At 52.1% G+C, this 21,770-nt stretch overlaps 1 protein-coding gene across 8 annotated transcripts in view; it reads left to right on the forward strand.

Annotated features, from left to right (window-relative positions):
- Positions 1-21,770, forward strand: part of LOC140481630 (heat shock 70 kDa protein 12B-like) — a 168,158-nt gene that overhangs the window by 58,954 nt on the left and 87,434 nt on the right. For 6 of the 8 annotated variants that reach the window (XM_072578169.1, XM_072578128.1, XM_072578138.1 and 3 more), the window contains one exon: positions 13,477-13,536. In XM_072578169.1, the coding sequence (XP_072434270.1) occupies positions 13,509-13,536 (28 nt within the window). In that variant the 5' untranslated portion in view covers positions 13,477-13,508. Of the gene's footprint in view, positions 1-2,691; positions 3,806-13,476; positions 13,537-21,770 lie in introns of those variants that run through there. The other 2 variants (XM_072578159.1, XM_072578187.1) reach the window with 2 other exon arrangements.

Genomic DNA, 21,770 nt, shown 5'->3' on the forward strand with positions numbered 1-21,770 from the left:
AGGTCCCTGAAAGTGACAACACAAGTGACTAAGCTGGTCAAGAAGGCATGGGGCAGGTTTGCCTTCATTGGTCAGGGCACTGAGTCACGTTGCAGCTGTTGTATACTGTTCTGGTCACCAGAAGGATGTATTTTTTAAATTCATCATGGGATGAGGGCATCACTGGCTAGACCAGTATTTATTGCCCATTCCTAATTGCCCTGAGGGCAGTTAAGAGTCAACCATCTTGCTGTGGGTCTGGAGTCACATGTAGGCCAGACCAGGTAAGGATGGCAGATTCCTTCCCTAAAGGACATTAGTGAGCCAGATGGGATTTTCCCAACTATTGATTCATGGTCACCATTAAATGCTTATTTCCAGATTTTGATTTGTATCAAATTCAAGCTCCACCATCCTCAGAACATTCCCAGATTAACAGTCCCCTGATAATACCACCAGGATATCAGCTCCCCTTGGATGCTTTTGGAGAGGGTACAGAAAACGTTCACCAGGATGTTGCCTGGTTTGGAGGGTATTAGCTATGAGGAGAATTTGGACAAACATTTTGGTTTGTTTTCACTTGGACTTTGGAGGCTGAGGGTCGAGCTGATAGAAGGTTATAATATTATGGTCAGAGTCTTTCCCCAGGGTAAATATTGAGGAGTCGTGCTGGAAAAGCACAACAGCTCCACACACTTGACTCTGACCACCAACATCTGCAGTCCTCACTTTCTCCCAGGGTAGAAATGACAGTTACGACGGGGCAGAGGTAAAAGGTGAAAGGGGGAATATTTGAAGGAGATGTGAGAGGCAGGTCTTTCACACAGAGGGTGGTAAGTGCTGCCAGGGAAAGGGGTTGGGGGCAGATACAATTTCATTTAAGAGGCATTCTAAGAGATACATGAATAGGTAGGGAATAGAGGGACAAGATTAGAGTGGTGCTGGAAAAGCACAGCAGGTCAGGCAGCATCTGAGGAGCAGGAGAGTCAACATTTCGAGCAAAAGCCCTTCATCAGTAATAGAGGGATATGGATTGTAAAAGGTTTCCAGTTTGGAAAACACAGCACGTGTTGGCACAGGCTTGGTGGGCCGAAGGGCCTGTTCCTGTGCTGGACTGCTCTCAGTTCATTCGCAGGATGAAGAAAATCTTCGACGAATGAGGATCCTCGAGAGAAGGGAGGAAGGTTAGGGAGCAGCTGGTGATCGGGGGGATAGATGTGATGCAAGTGAGGACCAGCCAGACCAGACCAGCCCAGATGGTGAACTGGGAGCAACACCTGGAACCTTGCTCCCATTCTAACCAAATTCCGACAGGGCATCACGGCTCCCTCAGCACGGGAGTGGGAGTGATCTCCGTGGAAACTGAGGGAGATGGCTTCTAGGCAACTATTGTCTTCCTCTTCCAGTGAGATAACTCACCAAGAAGCACGACCTCTGATAATGGAGCTCACCAATTCAGCAGCTGCTTAGCCAATGAGGCGATCTCTCCCATTCTGAGCCTGCATGCCATCCAATCGCTGTCTTCCCACATCACCACACCCCTCCCTCACCCAACTCTCGGAATCAGGAAGGGCAAGAGGCCATTCAGCCCCTCGCACCTGCTCCACAAACAGACTCAACTGCTTGGAATAAATACACGGAGCTCCCAAGGTGGGGGGGGGGGGATGGTTGCGAGCTTCTCCAGCTCTGGAGCAGTTGTCATGTGTGCTGTGGGTGGTTTGGTCTGCTTACCTGAGGCAGGATGTTCTGGCGATGGACAGTGTGTTACCAGACCAATTCCTGGGTTGGGGGGAACCGGCGTCTGAAGAAAGACTGGATTGGTTAGGACTCTATTCACTGGAGTTTACAAGAATGAGGGTGGAAAATCATAGAAATTGATGACATTCTAACAGGGAGCCTGGGGAATTCTCTGACACAGGAAGTGGTTGAGACCAAAGCATTGAATGTTTACTGGAAGGAATCAGATCTAGATGTTAGGGCTAAAAGGGATCGGAGAGTCTAGGGGCAAAAACAGGAAGGGGGACTGAGTTCAATACTCAGACATGATCCCACTGAACAGTAGGACACGCTTGAGGGGCCGAATGGCCCACCCCTGGTCCTAGTTACTATGTTTCTAAGTTTAATAAATCCTGGCTTTTCGAATCCAAAATGATCTCCTTGGGTTTTCCCCCTTTGTAAGGATGGTATTGACCTTGATGCAGTGAGGATTATTTTGTTTTTAATTCAGTCATTTGTTGAGGCCATCACTGGCTAGACCAGCATTTATTTCCCAGGGGACAGTTACCCACAATGCTGTGCGTCTGGAGTCACATGTAGGCCTGACCAGGTAAGGATGGTGGCCTCTTGCCCGAAAGGGCATTAGTGAACCTGATGGGGTTTTTCCACTAACTATTGTCCCATGGCCATCATTAGGCACAAAATTCAAGATTAACCCCACTACCTGACATGGTGGGATCTGAACCCAGGCTCCCAGGATTAACATACCAGGCTAATACCACTAGGCCATCATCGCACATGTACATGTAGCCTTGAGTGTGTGTGCTTACTTGAATATGCGTGTGTGTGAGAGAGAGAGTGAGTGTATTTGTATGTATATGTGAGAGAGTGTGTGTGTATATATGTGTGTGTGAGTGGGTGAGTGTGTGTGTGTGTGGGAGACAGTGTGTGTGACTGTGTATGTGTGTAAGTGAGAGTGTTGAGTGGGTGTGAGCGAGATTGTGGGTATGAGAGAGTGTGTATGTATCTAAGTGAGTGTGTGAGAGAGTGTGAGTATGTTGAGTGGGTGAGGGAAAGAGTTTGACAGTGTATGCGGGAGAGTGACTGGTAAGGGTGTGTTGAGTGGGTGTGTGTGTTTGTGAGTGTGTAAGTGTGTGAGTGTAAGTGTGTATGAGAGAGATTGAGTGTGAGTGTGTATGAGTGTGAGTGTGTATGAGTGTGTGTGAGAGTGAGTGTGTGTGAGAGTGAGTGTGTGTGTGAGTGTAAGAGTGTGTGTGAGAGTATGTGTAAGTGTAAGAGTGTGTGTGAGTGTAAAATTGTATGAGTGTAAAGAGTGTGTGTGTGAGTGTAAGAGTGAGTGTAAGTGTGTGAGAGTGTGTGTGAATGTGAGAAAGTGTGTGAGTGTAAAAGTGTGTGTGTAAGAGTGTGTGTGAGTGTAAGAATGTGTGTGTAAGAGTGAGTGTAAGTGTGTGAGTGTGAGAATGTGTGTGTGAGTGTAAGACCATGTGAGAAGGTGTGTGAGTATGAGAGTGTGTGTGTGAGTAAGAATGTGTGAGAGTGTGTGTGAGTGTGAGAGAGTGTGTATGTGAGTGTGAGATTGTGTGTGTGGTTGTAAGAGTGTGTGTGAGTGTAAGAGTGTGTGTGGGTGAGTGTGAGAGTGTGTGTGTGAGTAAGAGTGTGTGTGAGTATGTGTGAGTGTAAATGTGAGAGTGAGTTTGTATCAGTGCTTTCCCTGAGTTGCTCGGATGCAGCTGTTGAAGGGTTAATGCAGGCCGTGCTGAGGCTGAGTGTATTGCTCAGGAAGGGGCTGCTTAGGGGAGTTTGAGCTGAGCTCTGGAGCAGACTGTATACACAGCCCTCCCTCACATACTCAGATCGTAAGGAGCTGGGGGACAGCAGACAGACTATTGGTGATTGTGGGCAGAGTCCGCTCACCTTGGGGCTGGAGGGCAGACAGAGAGGGGCAGAACCCACCATCAAGACTGCCCCACCACGAGCTCAGAGCCTCCTCTCGGACATCTCCTTCACTTCTCGTTTCTCCCAGGATCCTGGCACTGTATTCCCAGCCACAGACCGGGAATGTTGTAGAGAAGGCATTGACCAACACAAGGTAGGAATGTGCCCTGGGATCTTCTCTGCTCGGGACTGGTCTGCTCTGGCTAGGACTATCCCTCAGGGCAACGGTTTTCTGAAGTTAACCATTTCAGTGTTTCTGGTCTGACACAGGAGGGAGGGAGGGATGGAGGGAGGGGTTCCCCATCTCTCCCTCTCCCCTCGCTGCAGGAAGACCAGTTTAGAATCAACCTTTCCACAGGGGCTGAAACAATACCCCAGGCTCAGTTACAACCGGGGGGAAGGAGGGGATCTTCCAAGTCCAACACAGATTCTGTTTTACCCAAATCACCACATTGTGGGTCAGTACCGAGGGAGTGCCGCACTGTCAGAGGGTCAGTACTGAGGGAGTGCCGCACTGACAGAGGGTCAGTACTGAGGGAGTGCCGCACTGTCGGAGGGTCAGTACTGAGGGAATGCCGCACTGTCAGAGGGTCTGTACTGAGGGAGTGCTACACTGTCAGAGGGTCTGTACTGAGGGAGTGCTGCACTGTCAGAGGGTCTGTACTGAGGGAGTGCCGCACTGTAAGAGGGTCAGTACTGAGGGAGTGCTGCACTGTTGGAGGGTCAGTTCTGAGGGAGTGCTGCACTGTCAGAGGGTCAGTACTGAGGGAGTGCCGCACTGTCAGAGGGTCAGTACTGAGGGAGTGCTACACTGTCAGAGGGTCTGTACTGAGGGAGTGCTGCACTGTCAGAGGGTCTGTACTGAGGGAATGCCGCACTGTCGGAAGGTCAGTACTGAGGGAGTGCCGCACTGTCGGAGGGTCAGTACTGAGGGAGTATTGCACTGTCGGAGGGTCAGTACTGAGGGAGTGTCGCACTGTCGGAGGGTCAGTACTGAGGGAGTGCCGCACTGTCAGAGGGTCAGTACTGAGGGAGTGCCGCACTGTTGGAGGGTCAGTACTGAGGGAGTATTGCACTGTCGGAGGGTCAGTACTGAGGGAGTGTCGCACTGTCGGAGGGTCAGTACTGAGGGAGTGCCGCACTGTCAGAGGGTCAGTACTGAGGGAGTGTCGCACTGTCGGAGGGTCAGTACTGAGGGAGTGCCGCACTGTCAGAGGGTCAGTAATGAGGGAGTGGGCACTGTCGGAGGGTCAGTACTGAGGGAGTGCTGCACTGTTGGAGGGTCAGTACTGATGGAGTGCCGCACTGTCAGAGGGTCAGTACTGAGGGAGTGCCGCACTGTCAGAGGGTCAGTACTGAGGGAGTGCTACACTGTCAGAGGGACTGTACTGAGGGAATGCTGCACTGTCAGAGGGTCTGTACTGAGGGAGTATTGCACTGTCGGAGGGTCAGTACTGAGGGAGTGCTGCACTGTCGGAGGGTCAGTACCAAGGGAGTGCTGCACTGTCAGAGGGTCAGTACTGAGGGAGTGCTGCACTGTCGGAGGGTCAGTACCAAGGGAGTGCTGCACTGTCAGAGGGTCAGTATTGAGGGAGTGCTGCACTGTCAGAGGGTCAGTACTGAGGGAGTGCCACACTGTCGGAGAGTCAGTACTGAGGGAGTGCCACACTGTCAGAGAGTCAGTACTGAGGGAGTGCTGCACTGTCAGAGGGTCAGTACTGAGGGAGTGCTGCACTGTCAGAGGGTCAGTACTGAGGGTGTGCTGCACTGTCAGAGAGTCAGAACCAATTGAATCCCATGCGTTAGTGATTCTGTCTTATTCATGTCTACTTTTGCTTCTCAGTTGAATTTAAATGATCCCATGAGCTGTCTGTCGGTGCCTGGGTATTTTCCCTGCAGTTTGTTTTGCCATGAGGAGAAATGTTTTCACCCAGAGAACATAGCACAGTACAGCACAGTACAGGCCCTTCAGCCCTTGATATTTTCCTGGCCTTTATCCTACTCTCAGATCAGACTAGCCTACGTACCTAGGTAGATGAGAGTAAACCGGTTGATGTGGTGTATATGGATTTCAGCAAGGCGTTCCATAAGGTTCCCCACAGTAGGCTATTATACAAAATGCAGAGGAATGGGATTGTGGGAGATATAGCAGTTTGGATCAGTAATTGGCTTGCTGAAAGAAAACAGAGGGTTGTAGTTGATGGAACATGTTCATCTTGGTGTCTAGTTACTAGCGGTGTACCGCAAGGGTCAGTGTTGGATCCACTGCTGTTCGTCATTTTTATAAATGACCTGGATGAGGGCTTAGAAGGGTGGATTAGTAAATTTGCAGACGACACTAAGGTCGGTGGAGTTGTGGATAGTGACGAAGGATGTAGTAGGTTGCAGAGAGACATAGATAGGATGCAGAGCTGGGCTGAGAGGTGGCAAATGGAGCTTAATGTGGACAAGTGTGAGGCTGGAGTAATTGGAATGCAAAGTACTGGGCTAAAGGTAGGATTCTTGGGAGTGCAGATGAGCAGAGAGATCTCAGTGTCCATGTACACAGATCCCTGAAAGTTGCCACCCAGATTGACAGGGTTGTTAAGAAGGCATACAGTGTTTTGGTCTTTATTAATAGAGGGATTGAGTTCCGGAACCATGAGGTTATGCTGCAGCTGTACAAAGCTCTGGTACGGCCACACTTGGAGTATTGTGTACAGTTCTGGTCACCGCATTATAAGAAGGATGTGGAAGCTTTGGAATGGGTGCAGAGGAGATTTACTAGGATGTTGCCTGGTATGGAAGGAATGTCTTACAAGGAAAGGCTGAGGGTCTTGAGGCTGTTCTTTTTAGAAAGAAGAAGGTTGAGAGGTGACTTATTAGAGACATACAAGATCATCAGAGGGTTAGATAGGGTGGACAGGGAGAGCCTTTTTCCAAGTATGGGGACGGCAAACACGAGGGGACACAACTTTAAAGTGAGGGGAGATAGGTATAAGACAGATGTCAGAGGTAGTTTCTTTACTCAGAGAGTAGTAAGGGTATGGAATGCTTTGCCTGTAACGGTAGTAGATTTGCCAAGTTTAAGTGCATTTAAGTTGTCATTGGACAGGCAAATGGACATACATGGTATAGTGTAGGTGGGATGGGCTTCAGATTAGTATGACAGGGCGGCGCAACATCGAGGGCCGAAGGGCCTGTACTGCGCTGTAATGTTCTATGTTCTATATTCTACGTACCCTTCATTTTACTATCATCCATGTGCCTATCCAAGAGTCGTTTAAATGTCCCGAATGTATCTGAATCTACTACCACTGCTGGCAGTGATTTCCACACACCCATGATTCTCTGTGTAAAGAACCTCTGACATCTCCCTAAACCTTCTTCCAATCACCTTAAAATTATGCTCCCTTGTGACAGCCATTTCCTACGTGGGAAAAAGTCTCTGACTATCCACTCTATCTATGCCTCTCATCATCTTGTCTATCTCTATCAAGTCACCTCTCATCCTTCTTCGCTCCATTGAGAAAAGCCCAAGCTCCCTCAACCTTTCTTCATAAGACATGCCCTCCAATCCAGGCAGCAACGTGGTAAATCTCCTCTGCACCCTTTCTAAAGCTTCCACATCCTTCCTATAATGAGGCAACCAGAACTGAACACAATATTCCAAGTGTGGTCTAACCAGGACTTTATACAGCTGCAGCATAACTGAGTGGCTTTTAAACTCAATCCCCCTGCTCATGAAAGCCAACACACCATATGCCTATTTAACAATCCTTGGGGGGCAATCTTGAAGGATTCGTGCACATAGACCCCAAGATCCCTCTGTTCCTCCACACTGCCAAGAATCTGCCTTTAATCCTGTAATCTACATTCAAATTTGACCTTCCAAAATGAATCACTTTGCACTTATCCAGGTTGAACTCCATCTGCCACTTCTCAGCCCAGCTCTGCATCCTGTCAATGTCCCATTGCAACCTACAACAGCCTTCCACACTATCCACAACTCCACCAACCTTCGTGTCAGCGGCAAGCTTATTAACCCACCCTCCTGCTTCCTCATTCAAGTCATTTATAAAAATCACAAAGAGCAGCGGTCCCAGAACAGATCCCTGTGGAACACCACTGGTCACTGAGCTCCAGGCTGAATACCCTCCATCTACTACCACCCTCTGTCTCCTGTGGGCCAGCCAATTCTGTATCCGAACAGACAGGTTTCCCTGTATCCCAGACCTCCTTACTTCCTGAATGAGCTTACTAAGGGGAACCTTATCAAACGCCTTGTTAAAATCCATGGACACCACATCCACTGCTCTACCCTCATCAATGTGTTTTGTCACATCCTCAAAGAATTCAGTAAAGGTTTGTGAGGCATGACCTGCCCCTCACAAAGCCACGCTGACTATCTCTAATCAAACTATGGTGAGCCTGTGGAAATCTCTTCCATTTCTAAGCAGTTGAGGCCAAAACACTGAAAGTTGTTTTGTAGGAGTTCAGTATTGTTCTTCGGGCTAACGGGATCAAAGGGTATGGGGGAGAAAGCAGGAACAGGGGTCAGAGTTGGGTGGTCAGCCATGAGGGTAGAGAATGCTGGGTCGGACTAAAAGGGCCGAATGGCCTACAGCTGCGCACAATTTCTGTGTCTCTTTGTTTCCACAGTTGGGATTCAGAAACAGAGGCACAGAGTCAGAGACGTACAGTACGGAAACAGACCCTTCTGTCCAACCCGTCCATGCCGACCAGATGTCCCAACCCAATCTAGTCCCACCTGTCAGCACCCAGCCCATATCCCTCCAAACCCTTCCTATTCATATACCCATCCAGATGCCTTTTAAATGTTACAATTGTACCAGCCTCCACCACTTACTCTGGCAGCTCATTCCATACACGTACCACCCTCTGCGTGAAAAAGTTGCCTCTTAGGTCTCTTTTATATCTTTCCCCTCTCACCCTAAACCTATGCCCTCTAGTTCTGGACTCCCCCACCCCAGGGAAAAGACCTTGTCTTATTTATCCTATCTATGTGCCTCATGTTTTACTCCACCTTCAGTAAACTCCACCCTCACAGAATGGCGCAGGAGTTGGGATCTTGCTGTATATCATCAGGCTGCTACATCTGTGTGTCCCCTCACTGACAGGACGGTGTTGAAAGCACTGTCCTCTGGGTTACGAAGGGTTTCGTGGTACCCTGATGTGGTGTCCTGTGATGAAGGTGAACATTTCCTCATCCTCCCTCTCTTTGCTCCATCCTCCCCCAGGCCCCTTCCACTGTCACCCGACTGGTGGGTGGGAGAGGTGGGGGATGGGGGAATGGGGAGGGTGGTGAATTCTGCCTGGCTCCTGATTCTTATCCAGCTGGTCACAGGCAGAGAATCGCTCACGATAGCCTCACCTCCCACTCCCACCCCCCTCTCAATAGACAATAGACAATAGACAATAGATGCAGGAGTAGGCCATTCTGCCCTTCGAGCCTGCACCGCCATTCAATATGATCATGGCTGATCATTCCCAATCAGTATCCTGTTCCAGCCTTATCTCCATACCCCTTGACTCCACTATCTTTAAGAGCTCTATCCAATTCTTTCTTAAATGAATCCAGAGACTGGGCCTCCACTGCCCTCTGGGGCAGAGCATTCCACACAGCCACCACGCTCTGGGTGAAGTAGTTTCTCCTCATCTCTGTCCTAAATGGTCTACCCCGTATTTTTAAGTTGTGTCCTCTGGTTCAGCACTCCCCCATCAACGGAAATATGTTCCCTCCTGCCAGAGTGTCCAGTCCTTTCATAATCCTATACGTTTCAATCAGATCCCCTCTCAGTCTTCTAAACTCAAGGGTATACAAGCCCAGTCGCTTCAGTCTTTCCGTGTAAGGCAATCCTGCCATTCCAGGAATTGACCTCGTGAACCTACGCTGCACTCCCTCAATAGCCAGAATGTCTCCTCAAATTTGGAGACCAGAACTGTACACAGTACTCCAGGTGTGGTCTCACCAGGGCCCTGTACAGCTGCAGAAGCACCTCTTTGCTTCTATACTCAATCCCTCTTGTTATGAAGGCCAGCATGCTATTAGCCTTCTTCACGACCTGCTGTACCTGCATGCTTGCCTTCATTGACTGGTGGACAAGAACACCCAGATCTCTCTGAACAGCCCCTTTACCTAATTTGATACCATTGAGGTAGTAATCTGCCTTCTTGTTCTTGCCACCAAAGTGGATAACCAGACATTTATCCACATTAAACTGCATCTGCCATGCATCTGCCCACTCACCTAACTTGTCCAGGTCACCCTGTAATCCCCTAACATCCTCATCACATTTCACCCTGACACCCAGCTTTGTATCATCAGCAAATTTGCTAATGTTATTGCTGATACCATCTTCTATGTCATTTACATATATTGTAAAAAGCTGCGGTCCCAGCACGGATCCCTGCGGTACCCCACTGGTCACTGCCTGCCATTTCGAAATGTCCTATTTCTGCCCCATTCCCACCCCAGTAGGAAGGCAATTAGTGCCCTCTCTCAGCTCTCTGGTGGGGGTGGGGGGGGAGGGGGTGGGGGTTGGCAGGTGACGAACACCAGTCGCCATGCCAATGGCCACCTCCCGCCGAACCTACGAAATCCCTGATATACTATAGCCGCCTGGATTCTAAATTTCTCACCAATATGAAACCCGTCGTCCAGTCTACTTCACTGTGTCTTTGAGACAGCTCTTTGATTGTCTGACTGATTGTGGCTCAGCCCTTGTGTTCCTTTGGTAACTCACGTTTGAAGCAAATTACATTGTGTCACTAATATCCCTGTTCACCAGAATGTGTGGTGGGTGTCAGACAGCAGAGAGATAGGAGGGAGGGATACAGTGAGACAGCTTTACATTGGACGGTGCTCAGTGCTCAACAGTTCAAGTCGGTCATTTGTGGGTGACCAATGTGTGTCAGTGTGAGAGATGTGTTTCGTCATTCACAGGATGAGGGTATCACTGTCTAGAGTAATATTTATTGCCCATCCCTAATTACCCAGAGGGCAGTTAAGAGTCACCCACCTTGCTGTGGGTCTGGAGTCACATGTAGGCCAGAAAGGGTACAATGGCAGTTTCCTTCCCTGAAGGACATTGGTGAACCAGATGGGACTTTGTGACAGTCGATAGGGATTTCATGTTCAGATCTTCATTGAATTCAATTTCACCATCTGCCAAAGGGATGGGCCTTTTCAAGTCATGTCCCAGACATGAACCAGATGCTCTGGATCGTGGTCTAGTGACATTACCGACATGTTAGAGAGAGAGAGACAGGAGAGAGAGGATAGTGTCAGTATACTTGTGTGTGAGAGTGTGTTAGTGAGAAATTATATGTTTGCATGTGTGAAACAGGGAGCGTGTGCATGTGAGTGAGTGAGTGTGTGAGTGAGTGTGTGTGAGTGTGTGTGAGCGAATGTGTGTGTATGAGTGAGTATGTGTGTGTGTTGTGTGTGTGTGAGAGAATGAGTGTGTGTGTGAATGTATGTGCACGTGAGCGAGAGTGTGTGTGACAGTGAGCGTGTGTATGAGTGCATGTATGTGTGTGTGAGAGAGAATGAGTGTGCGTGAGTGAGAGTGTGTGTGAGTGAGCGAGCATGTGCATGTGTGTGAGTGAGAGTGTGTGTGTGAGTGTGTGTATATGTGTGTGAGAGAGAATGAGTGTGTGCGAGGGAGAGTGTGTGTGTGAGTGAGGAGCGTGTGTATGTCTGTGTGAGTTCGTGTGTGTGTGAGTGTGGGAGTGAGAGTGTGTATGTGTGTGTGAGAGAGAATGAGTGTGTGTGTGAGTGAGTGTGTGTGTATATGTGAGAGTGTGTGTGTGTATGTGTGCGTGTGTGAGAGAGAGAGAATGAGTGTGTGCGCAAGTGTGTGTGTGTGTGTGTGTGTGTGTAATTTGTGTAAGGTGCAAACGTGATGTGAGAACAATATCTTTTGCCCAGTGAGTAGTTAGGGTATGGTATACATTACCTCAGAATGTGATGGAGGCAGCTTCAACTGAAACAAGGAAGGAACGATGATATATTTCCAAGTCAGGATGGCGAGTGGCTTGGAGGGGAACTGGCAGAGGGTGGTGTTCCCATGTATCTGTGGCCCTTGTGGTGCCGAGCATCTTGAGTGTTGTTGGAGCTGCCCCCATTCAGGTCAGTGGGGAGTATTCCATCCCCCTCCTGACTTGTGCCTTGTAGGTGGTGGACAGGCTTTGGGGAGTCAGGGGGTGAGTTACTCACTGCAGTATTCCCAGCCTCTGACTTGCTCTTGTGGTCACTGTGTTTAAGTAGTGGGTCCAGTTGAGTTTCTGGTCAATGGTAACCCCCAGGATGTTGATAGTGGGGGATTCAGTGATGGTAACACCATCATGGGGCAGTGGTTAGATTGTCTCTTATTGGTGATGGTCGTAGCCTGGCATTTTGTGGCAAGGATACTGACAGCATCCATCATTTATCTTTCTCCATTACCCCACTGTTTCTAAATTATCAGCTTACCCCCCCAGTGGCTGAGCAGAAATTGCCTAAGCCATTGGGTTCATTTCCCAGTGCAAAGCCAATTCTCTAACTGCTGACTGCGGTGTGAGGCTGTACGACAATCACAATCTCCTGATCAGGTCTGAGCCCCAGCACCACCACGGAGAGCCACCAACAAGAATGTTGTGTTAACTTCGAGATTGTCTATTTCCACCTGCAGAATGTCACTCCCCTTGACTGAAACCAGCCAACGCCGGGGTAGTCAGATAGCATCCACAGAGAGAGAGGGCAAGCTAACATCACCCCAGCTCTGATGCAGAGTCAGCTAGTCTCGAAACGCTAGCTTGCTCTCTCCCTGTGGACACTAGCTGACTCGCTGTGATCTCCAGCACTGGTTGTTTTCCATACACATTCCAGCATCTGCCGTAATTTGCTCCTACACCCCGTAACTTCCCTTTACCCTGTCCCAGCGGATCACTCCTGGAGCGCTGCTCTGTCTCCTCTCGACTGGATTGTTTAATGGTGGGTGTCCCACACTCAGGATCCTCCAACCCCCTGCTGTTAGTGTCTGACCGGACTCCTACGCTTGCTGACCAACAAATCCCCCCAATCTTAAAATACTCGTCATTGTTTACGAACCACTCTGGGGCCTCACCCCTTCCAGTCTCTCTAACCCTCTGAGGTACTTGCCTTCCTCTGGCTCTGGTCTTCACCACAGGTCTGGCTCAATATCGCCGAGGTTAGAGGGGTGCTGGAAAAGCACAGCAGGTCAGGCAGCGTCCTTTTGCCCCAAATGTGGGTTCTCCTGCTCCTCGGACGCTGCCTGACCTGCTGTGCTTTTCCAGCACCGCTCTAATCTTGACTCTGGTCTCCAGCAGCCCTCACTTTCACCTGCTCAATATGACCGGCATTGCCTGGGGGCCCAAGGTCTGTAATTCCCACCTTTAACCTCTCCCCACCCTCTCCCCTTCACTTCCCTCCATTATCCTACTCTCTGTTAGACATAACCTGTGACCATCTGACACAAAACCCCTTTGTGTCGAACATTATTTCAGAGGGTTGTCATAGGGAGGGACTATCTGATGAGGAGATGTGTATAGGTTGGGCCTGGTGTTCAGGGGGATGACAGGCAAGATTGTTAGAGGATGTGGCAGGATTTTTGTGGAAAGGTTGTTTCTCCTTGAGGCAGAGTCATAGAGGGTATAATCTCAGAGTAGGGGGCTCGCACAGAGATGAGGAGGATTAGAATTGGTCAGGGAGTATCGCGGGGAGTATGGGACTCAGAGCTGGAGAGTGCGAGCCATGATGAAACCTCCGCGTGTCAGAGCCACTTCCCTCGGTTATGGAAGGACCCCTTTCCTGTTTTTCAGAAGTTGCTTTGACCAACACCAGCAGACGCAACATGAGCACAGACGGGAAGTCGAAGAGGGGTAAGTCTGCCCCAGGCAGGACATTCTCCACAAGGCACCGTCTCAAAGATCGAGGGAGAGCCCCTCCTCCCAAAACCTTCCTCCATCCTCGGCTGCATCAGTGCGTGGGTGACCACCCCCAGAGACAGTACTGTCCCCTCGCCCACCCTCGGTGGGTCAGTGAGGATCGAGGGGTGGGGGCAGGAGGGTCAGTGAGGGATGTGGGAAGGGAGGGTCAGTGAGGGATATGGGGAGGGAGGGTCAGTGAGGGATGTGGGGAGGGAGGGTCAGTGAGGGATATGGGATGGGAGGGTCAGTGAGGGATATGGGGAGGGAGGGTCAGTGAGGGATGTGGGGAGGGAGGGTCAGTGAGGGATGTGGGGAGGGAGGGTCAGTGAGGGATATGGGGAGGGAGGGTCAGTGAGGGATGTGGGGAGGGAGGGTCAGTGAGGGATATGGGGAGGGAGGGTCAGTGAGGGATGTGGGGAGGGAGGGTCAGTGAGGGATATGAGGGGGAGGGTCAGTGAGGGATATGGATGGAGGGTCAGTGAGGAATATGGGGAAGGAGGGTCAGTGAGGGATATGGGGAGGGAGGGTCAGTGAGGGATATGGGGAGGGAGGGTCAGTGAGGGATGTAGGGAGGGAGGGTCAGTGAGGGATATGGATGGAGGGTCAGTGAGGGATATGGGGGAGGGTCAGTGAAGGACGTGGGGAGGGAGGGTCAGTGAGGGATATGGGGAGGGAGGGTCAGTGAGGGATATGGATGGAGGGTCAGTGAGGGATATGGGGGAGGGTCAGTGAAGGACGTGGGGAGGGAGGGTCAGTGAGGGATATAGGGAGGGAGGGTCAGTGAACATCGAGTGATATGGGGAAGGAGGGTCCTTGAGGGATATGGGGAGGGAGGGTCAGTGAGGGCTGAGGGATATAGGGAAGGAGGGTCAGTGAAGGATATGGGGGTGAGGGTCAGTGAGGGATATGGGGAGGGAGCGTCAGTGAGGGATATAGGGAGGGAGGGTCAGTGAGGGATATGGGGAGGGAGCGTCAGTGAGGGATATGGGGAGGGAGCGTCAGTGAGGGATATAGGGAGGGAGGGTCAGTGAGGGATATGGGGAGGGAGCGTCAGTGAGGGATATGGGGAGGGAGGGTCAGTGAGGGATATGGGGAGGGAGGGTCAGTGAGGGATATAGGGAGGGAGGGTCAGTGAGGGATATAGGGAGGGAGGGTCAGTGAGGGATATAGGGAGGGAGGGTCAGTGAGGGATGTGGGGAGGGAGGGTCAGTGAGGGATATGGGATGGGAGGGTCAGTGAGGGATATGGGGAGGGAGGGTCAGTGAGGGATGTGGGGAGGGAGGGTCAGTGAGGGATGTGGGGAGGGAGGGTCAGTGAGGGATATGGGGAGGGAGGGTCAGTGAGGGATGTGGGGAGGGAGGGTCAGTGAGGGATGTGGGGAGGGAGGGTCAGTGAGGGATGTGGGGAGGGAGGGTCAGTGAGGGATGTGGGGAGGGAGGGTCAGTGAGGGATATAGGGAGGGAGGGTCAGTGAGGGATGTGGGGAGGGAGGGTCAGTGAGGGATGTGGGGAGGGAGGGTCAGTGAGGGATATAGGGAGGGAGGGTCAGTGAACATCGAGTGATATGGGGAAGGAGGGTCCTTGAGGGATATGGGGAGGGAGGGTCAGTGAGGGCTGAGGGGTATGGGGACGGAGGGTCAGTGAGGGTCGAGGGATATGCGGAGGGAGGGTCAGTGAGGGATAGGGGAGGGAGGGAAATGAGGGATATGGGGAGGGCGGGTCAGTGAGGGATATGGGTTGGGAGGGTCAGTGAGGGATATGGGGAGGTGGAGTCAGTGAGGGATGTAGGAGGGAGGGTCAGTGAGGGATATGGGAGGAGGGTCAGTGAGGGATGTGGGGAGGGAGGGTCAGTGAGGGATATGGGGGGAGGGTCAGTGAGGACTGAGGGATATGGGGAAGGAGGATCAGCGAGAGATATAGGGAGGGAGGATCAGTGAACATCGAGGGATATGGGGGGGAGGGTCATTGAGGGATATGGGAGGGAGGGCCAGTGAGGGATGTGGGGACGGAGGGTCAGTGAGGGTCGAGGGATATGCACAGGGAGGGTCAGTGAGGGATGTGGGTTGGGAGGGTCAGTGAGGGATGTGGGTTGGGAGGGTCAGTGAGGGATGTGGGTTGGGAGGGTCAGTGAGGGATGTGGGGAGGGAGGGTCAGTGAGGGATATGGGGAGGGAGGGTCAGTGAGGGATATGGGGAGGGAGGGTTAGTGAGGGATATGGGGGGGGAGGGCCAGTGAGGGATATGGTGAGGGAGGGTCAGTGAGGGATATGGGGGGGAGGGTCAGTGAGGGCTGAGGGGTATGGGGACGGAGGGTCAGTGAGGGTTGAGGGATATGCAGAGGGAGGGTCAGTGAGGGAGAGGGGAGGGAGGGTCAGTGAGGGATGGGGGAGGGAGGGAAGTGAGGGATATGGGGAGGGAGGGTCAGTGAGGGATGTGGGGAGGGAGGGTCAGTGAGGGATATGGGGGGGAGGGTCAGTGAGGGATATGGGGAGGAGGGTCAGTGAGGGATATGTGGGGGGAGGGCCAGTGAGGGATATGGTGAGGGAGGGTCAGTGAGGGATATGGGGAGGGAGGGTCAGTGAGGGATGTGGGTTGGGAGGGTCAGTGAGGGATATGGGGAGGGAGGGTCAGTGAGGGATGTGGGTTGGGAGGGTCAGTGAGGGATGGGGGAGGGAGGGAAGTGAGGGATATGGGGGGGAGGGTCAGTGAGGGATGTGGGGAGGGAGGGTCAGTGAGGGATGTGGGTTGGGAGGGTCAGTGAGGGATGGGGGAGGGAGGGAAGTGAGGGATATGGGGGGGAGGGTCAGTGAGGGATGTGGGGAGGGAGGGTCAGTGAGGGATGTTGGGGAGGGAGCGTCAGCTTGGGATGTGGGTTGGGAGGGTCAGTGAGGGATATGGTGAGGGAGGGTCAATGAGGGATATGGGGGGGAGGGTCAGTGAGGGATATGGTGAGGGAGGGTCAATGAGGGATATGGGGGGGAGGGTCAGTGAGGGATGTGGGTTGGGAGGGTCAGTGAGGGATATGGGGGGAGGGTCAGTGAGGGATATGGGGAGGGAGGGTCAGTGAGGGATATGGGGAGGGAGGGTCAGTGAGGGATGTGGGTTGGGAGGGTCAGTGAGGGATATGGGGAGGGAGGGTCAGTGAGGGATGTGGGGAGGGAGGGTCAGTGAGGGATGTGGGGAGGGAGGGTCAGTGAGGGATGTGGGGAGGGAGGGTCAGTGAGGGATGTGGGGAGGAGGGTCAGTGAGGGATGTGGGTTGGGAGGGTCAGTGAGGGATGTGGGGAGGGAGGGTCAGTGAGGGATGTGGGGAGGGGGGTCAGTGAGGGATATGGGGGGAGGGTCAGTGAGGGATGTGGGGCGGAGGGTCAGTGAGTGATGTGGGGAGGGAGGGTCAGTGAGGGATGTGGGGGGGAGGGTCAGTGAGGGATGTGGGGAGGGAGGGTCAGTGAGGGATGTGGGTGGGAGGGTCAGTGAGGGATGTGGGGAGGGAGGGTCAATGAGGGATATGGGGGGGAGGGTCAGTGAGGGATATGGGGGGAGGGTCAGTGAGGGATGTGGGTTGGGAGGTCAGTGAGGGATGTGGGTTGGGAGGGTCAGTGAGGGATGTGGGGGGGAGGGTCAGTGAGGGATGTGGGTTGGGAGGGTCAGTGAGGGATGTGGGTTGGGAGGGTCAATGAGGGATGTGGGGGGGAGGGTCAGTGAGGGATGTGGGTTGGGAGGTCAGTGAGGGATGTGGGTTGGGAGGGTCAGTGAAGGATGTGGGGAGGGAGGGTCAGTGAGGGATGTGGGTTGGGAGGGTCAGTGAAGGATGTGGGTTGGGAGGTCAGTGAGGGATATGGGGAGGGAGGGTCAGTGAGGGATGTGGGTTGGGAGGGTCAGTGAGGGATGTGGGGAGGGAGGGTCAGTGAGGGATGTGGGGAGGGAGGGTCAGTGAGGGATGTGGGTTGGGAGGGTCAGTGAAGGATGTGGGTTGGGAAGGTCAGTGAGGGATATGGGGAGGGAGGGTCAGTGAGGGATGTGGGGAGGGAGGGTCAGTGAGGGATATGGGGAGGGAGGGTCAGTGAAGGATGTGGGGAGGGAGGGTCAGTGAGGGATGTGGGGAGGGAGGGTCAGTGAGGGTTGTGGGTTGGGAGGGTCAGTGAAGGATGTGGGGAGGGAGGGTCAGTGAGGGATGTGGGGAGGGAGGGTCAGTGAAGGACGTGGGGAGGGAGCGTCAGTGAGGGATGTGGGGAGGGAGGGTCAGTGAGGGATATGGGGGGAGGGTCAGTGAGGGATGTGGGGAGGGAGGGTCAGTGAGGGATGTGGGTTGGGAGGGTCAGTGAGGGATATGTGGAGGGAGGGTCAGTGAGGGATATGGGGAGGGAGGGTCAGTGAGGAATATGGGGAAGGAGGGTCAGTGAGGGATATGTGGAGGTAGGGTCAGTGAGGAATATGGGGAAGGAGGGTCAGTGAGGGATGTGGGGAGGGAGGGTCAGTGAGGGATGTGGGGAGGGAGGGTCAGTGAGGGATGTGGGGAGGGAGGGTCAGTGAGGGATGTGGGGAGGGAGGGTCAGTGAAGGATGAAGGATGCAGGACCTCACTACTCCCTGCTCCCCCTCAACACACACCCTCCCACACCTCACCACCCAGGGATTGGGACCAAATCTAGTGCCCCCTAATGTCCACCCTTCACAGCATGTTGGAGGGCATCTATTGGTCAGTAGGGGGCGGTCAGCTGGGAGGGTGGATTCCTGAACTCTGGGTTAGAATTCGATTCCCATTGAAGACCACAATAAGGAGGAAGGTCTTCTCTGAGGGTCAGGAGGGTTTGTCGGTCTCTCTCCCAGAGAGCAGTGGATCATTGGATACAGAGGTATGTGACTGAACGTTTATTCAGGGGTGGAGAGTGGAATAAAAGCCGTGACAGACCAACAGTAAGCTAGCTTGACAGGCCGTATTTATCTTTTTAGCGAGAAGGGTCATTGGTGTCTTCCTGCCCCAGTTGAAAGGGTTAATAGCTGTCTGCTTTTGGCTGGGTTACCTTACCAGGCGATATCAGAACCAGGTCCTAATAGGAGCTCTGCCGAATGACGTCTCTATCAAATTGTGTAAAAAGTTTAGAAATGTTCATTCGTTCGCAGGAGTGCAGTTTCTGGTCCCCCCCAGGCCAGGGCTCTGATTTTACTCCTTAGTGACCATGGTGGCGTCAATCCCTCCCTGTTTCTGGGTGATTCTGGTCAACGCTGTTCAAGGCAGGAGAGAGGAAAACCTGGGGACTGGGTCCTGACAGAACGCACGCGAGAAAACAGGAATGATCCGAGCGGCTAGTTATGAAAGGGGGCTCGATCACAACCAACAGGAAGGCAGGGATAAAACCTGAGTCCATCCGGTCTCGGGCCACTGCCCAGTGGATCAACTGTCTCAACAGATCACCTCTAGACACACCTGGGGGATCCACAACAAGGATCGGGTTAGTGTGTTGCTGGGTCAACACCATTCCGATTACACAGAGGTTGGAGAAAGAAGTAACTAGCTATGGCAATAGGTGAAGGCCTTTGGGTCTTATTTTAGATGATGGTGAAACCTCGTAGTGAACCGTGCGAGGTGTAGGCAGGGGGGCGGGGAGAATATTGGTCCCTCTGTATAGACTCTGTGCCTTCCCATACAGGGAGAGGCTCAGCGGGGACCACACAGTGGGCAGGGTGTGCTGGATGAAGCTTCATCAGAATCACTGCAGAACAAAGAAGACCATGCATTGGCCAAATCCAGAAAGACCGAATTTGGCAAGCAATTGCCAGGGAAACTTTCTGTTTATTGGTTCCAGCGTGGCTTGTTAATCTGTGGGAAGGCTGCCAAAATGCCAGTAGAAACAGCGAGAACATATCGCAGTCCCTGTCACTGTCTCGTGCCTGTGTTGTGGTGGGAGAATAACACACCAGTGTTTACCCTAACTGCCGTCAGTGCTGACTAGCGTGGACACCATAAAGACTGAGTTCTGAGGAAGGGTCACCGCACCCAAAACATTAACTCTGCTCTCTCTCCACAGATGTTGCCAGACCTGCTGAGTTTTTCCAGCCACTTTGGTCTTTGTACCTGATCTACAGCAGTTCTCCTAGGTTTTTACACTGTCAGACTGGTCACTTTAGGAAGGTTTGTCAGAGCAGTAATGGAATAGTTGAATTGATGTGATTTATATTGCCACGTGTACTTACAGACAGTGAAAAGGTTTGTTTTGTGTGCAGATCATGGCAACCAAAGGTGATAGAACAGAGCCAGGAATACAAAGTTACAGAGAAGGTGCATGGACAGCGAGATCAACATTAAATTTGAAATTTGAGGGGTCTGATCAGAAGCGTTAAGTTCCATCCGTGGGGCAAATGAATTCTAAGGATAGACTACAACAGACTGAAAATACCCAGGGAGTGGGTGAGCGAGATGTATTATTCTCCTTGGGAGAATGCTTGGGGAATGCGGATATCATGGTTAATGGTAAGGAAGCCAACATTAGGCAGGATACAGGTGAAGGCAGGTCAATTCTTTCTGATTCTCACTCTCACAGCTGGCTGTTAATGTGATGGAATTCCCAGAAGGAATAATGGAATTAAAAACATCCCTCGTTCACTCACAACGAGCTGGGAGCGTTGCTGATGCCTTTGGCAAAAGGAACGTTGCTGGTGGGGAAGGGGGAAGTAGGGGCAGGATGAAACGGCCAACAGTTTCTGGGACAGAGAGCAAGACTCGGGGAGGGGAGGGGATGTAAGAAATGTGTCTAATAGCTCCACGCTCATGTGGTCACAATGATGTCGGACGGTGTTACACCACATGACGTGAGGAACAAGGTTCATAGGATCTTATAGTAAAGAGGAGGCCCTTCAACCCATCCAGTCCACACTACTTAAAATCTGCACCAGTCCCGCTTTCCAGCACTTGATCCCGAGCGTGGAGTGTTTGATGGTCATGCAGTTGAATACACTCCTTCTGAACCGTGTCTGTCAGCGATCTGTACGTGGTGAATACATCTTGTCAAGTTTGCATAAGTATGGGTTCCAGTCCCCGACATCCAGGTACAGCCATGACGTTAATGTGCAAAACACAAGACAGGGGAAGGGCATAGGGAGAGAGAGAGAGAGGGGTGGAGGAAGAGATAGAGACGGGTAATCAGACAGAGAGAGACAGAGATGAAGCTGCAGAGAAAAGCAGGGAGGAAAGAGACAGAGATAGATAGATAGATGCAAGCAGTGGCAGAGAGGGAGGATTAGAGTGGATTATAGAGAATCATAGAATCCCTACAGTATGGAAACAGGCCCTTTGGCCCAACACGTCCACACCAACCCTCTGAAGAGTATCCCACCCAGACCCAATCCCCTACCCTATATATTTACCCCTGACTAATCCATCTAGCCCACACATCCCTGAACACTATAGGCAATTTAGCATGGCCAATTCCCCTAACCTGCACAGCTTTGGACTGTGGGAGGAAACTCACACAGACACGGGGAGAATGTACAAACTCCACACACAGTCACCCGAGGGTGGAATTGAACCTGGGTCCGTAGTGTTGTGCCACCGTGCAACCATGAGAGAGGTAGAGAGCAGGCAGAGAAAGAGAGAGAGAGGGAGAAAAGTACAAAGAGAGCAGATGGACAGAGAGGATTCAGAGAGAGAGAGGAGACAGAGAGAGAGGAGACAGAGAGGAGACAATTGGGCTGGGGATGTGGAGAATTTGGCTGCACACAGGGTTAGTTGGTCTTGGTAATTGTAGTTGGTGACAGGGCTCAAACCTCAACATTCTTCATTTGTGAAGCTGTGCCAGAGGAGCTCAGCTCAGACTGAGCCCTTACTCTGCACCCAGACACCAAGCAGCAGAGTACAGAGACAGGGCCTAGCACCACACCCAGCCTGTCGAGCAGCTACACGTCCGGGGAATGGTGAAGGCTCAAACAGTGACTGACCCTGCCTTAAACACACACACACACTCACTCACACACACACTAACACTCACACATACTCACACACACACACACACACACACACACACACACACAAACATACACACACACAAACATACACACACACGCACTCACACTCACTAACACTCACACATACTCACACACACACACACACGCACTCACACTCACACACACGCACTCACTCATACACACACTCACACTCCCACACACACACACGCACTCACACACACGCACTCA

This window comes from Chiloscyllium punctatum, chromosome 1, assembly GCF_047496795.1.
Source record: "Chiloscyllium punctatum isolate Juve2018m chromosome 1, sChiPun1.3, whole genome shotgun sequence".
Taxonomy (NCBI): domain Eukaryota; kingdom Metazoa; phylum Chordata; class Chondrichthyes; order Orectolobiformes; family Hemiscylliidae; genus Chiloscyllium; species Chiloscyllium punctatum.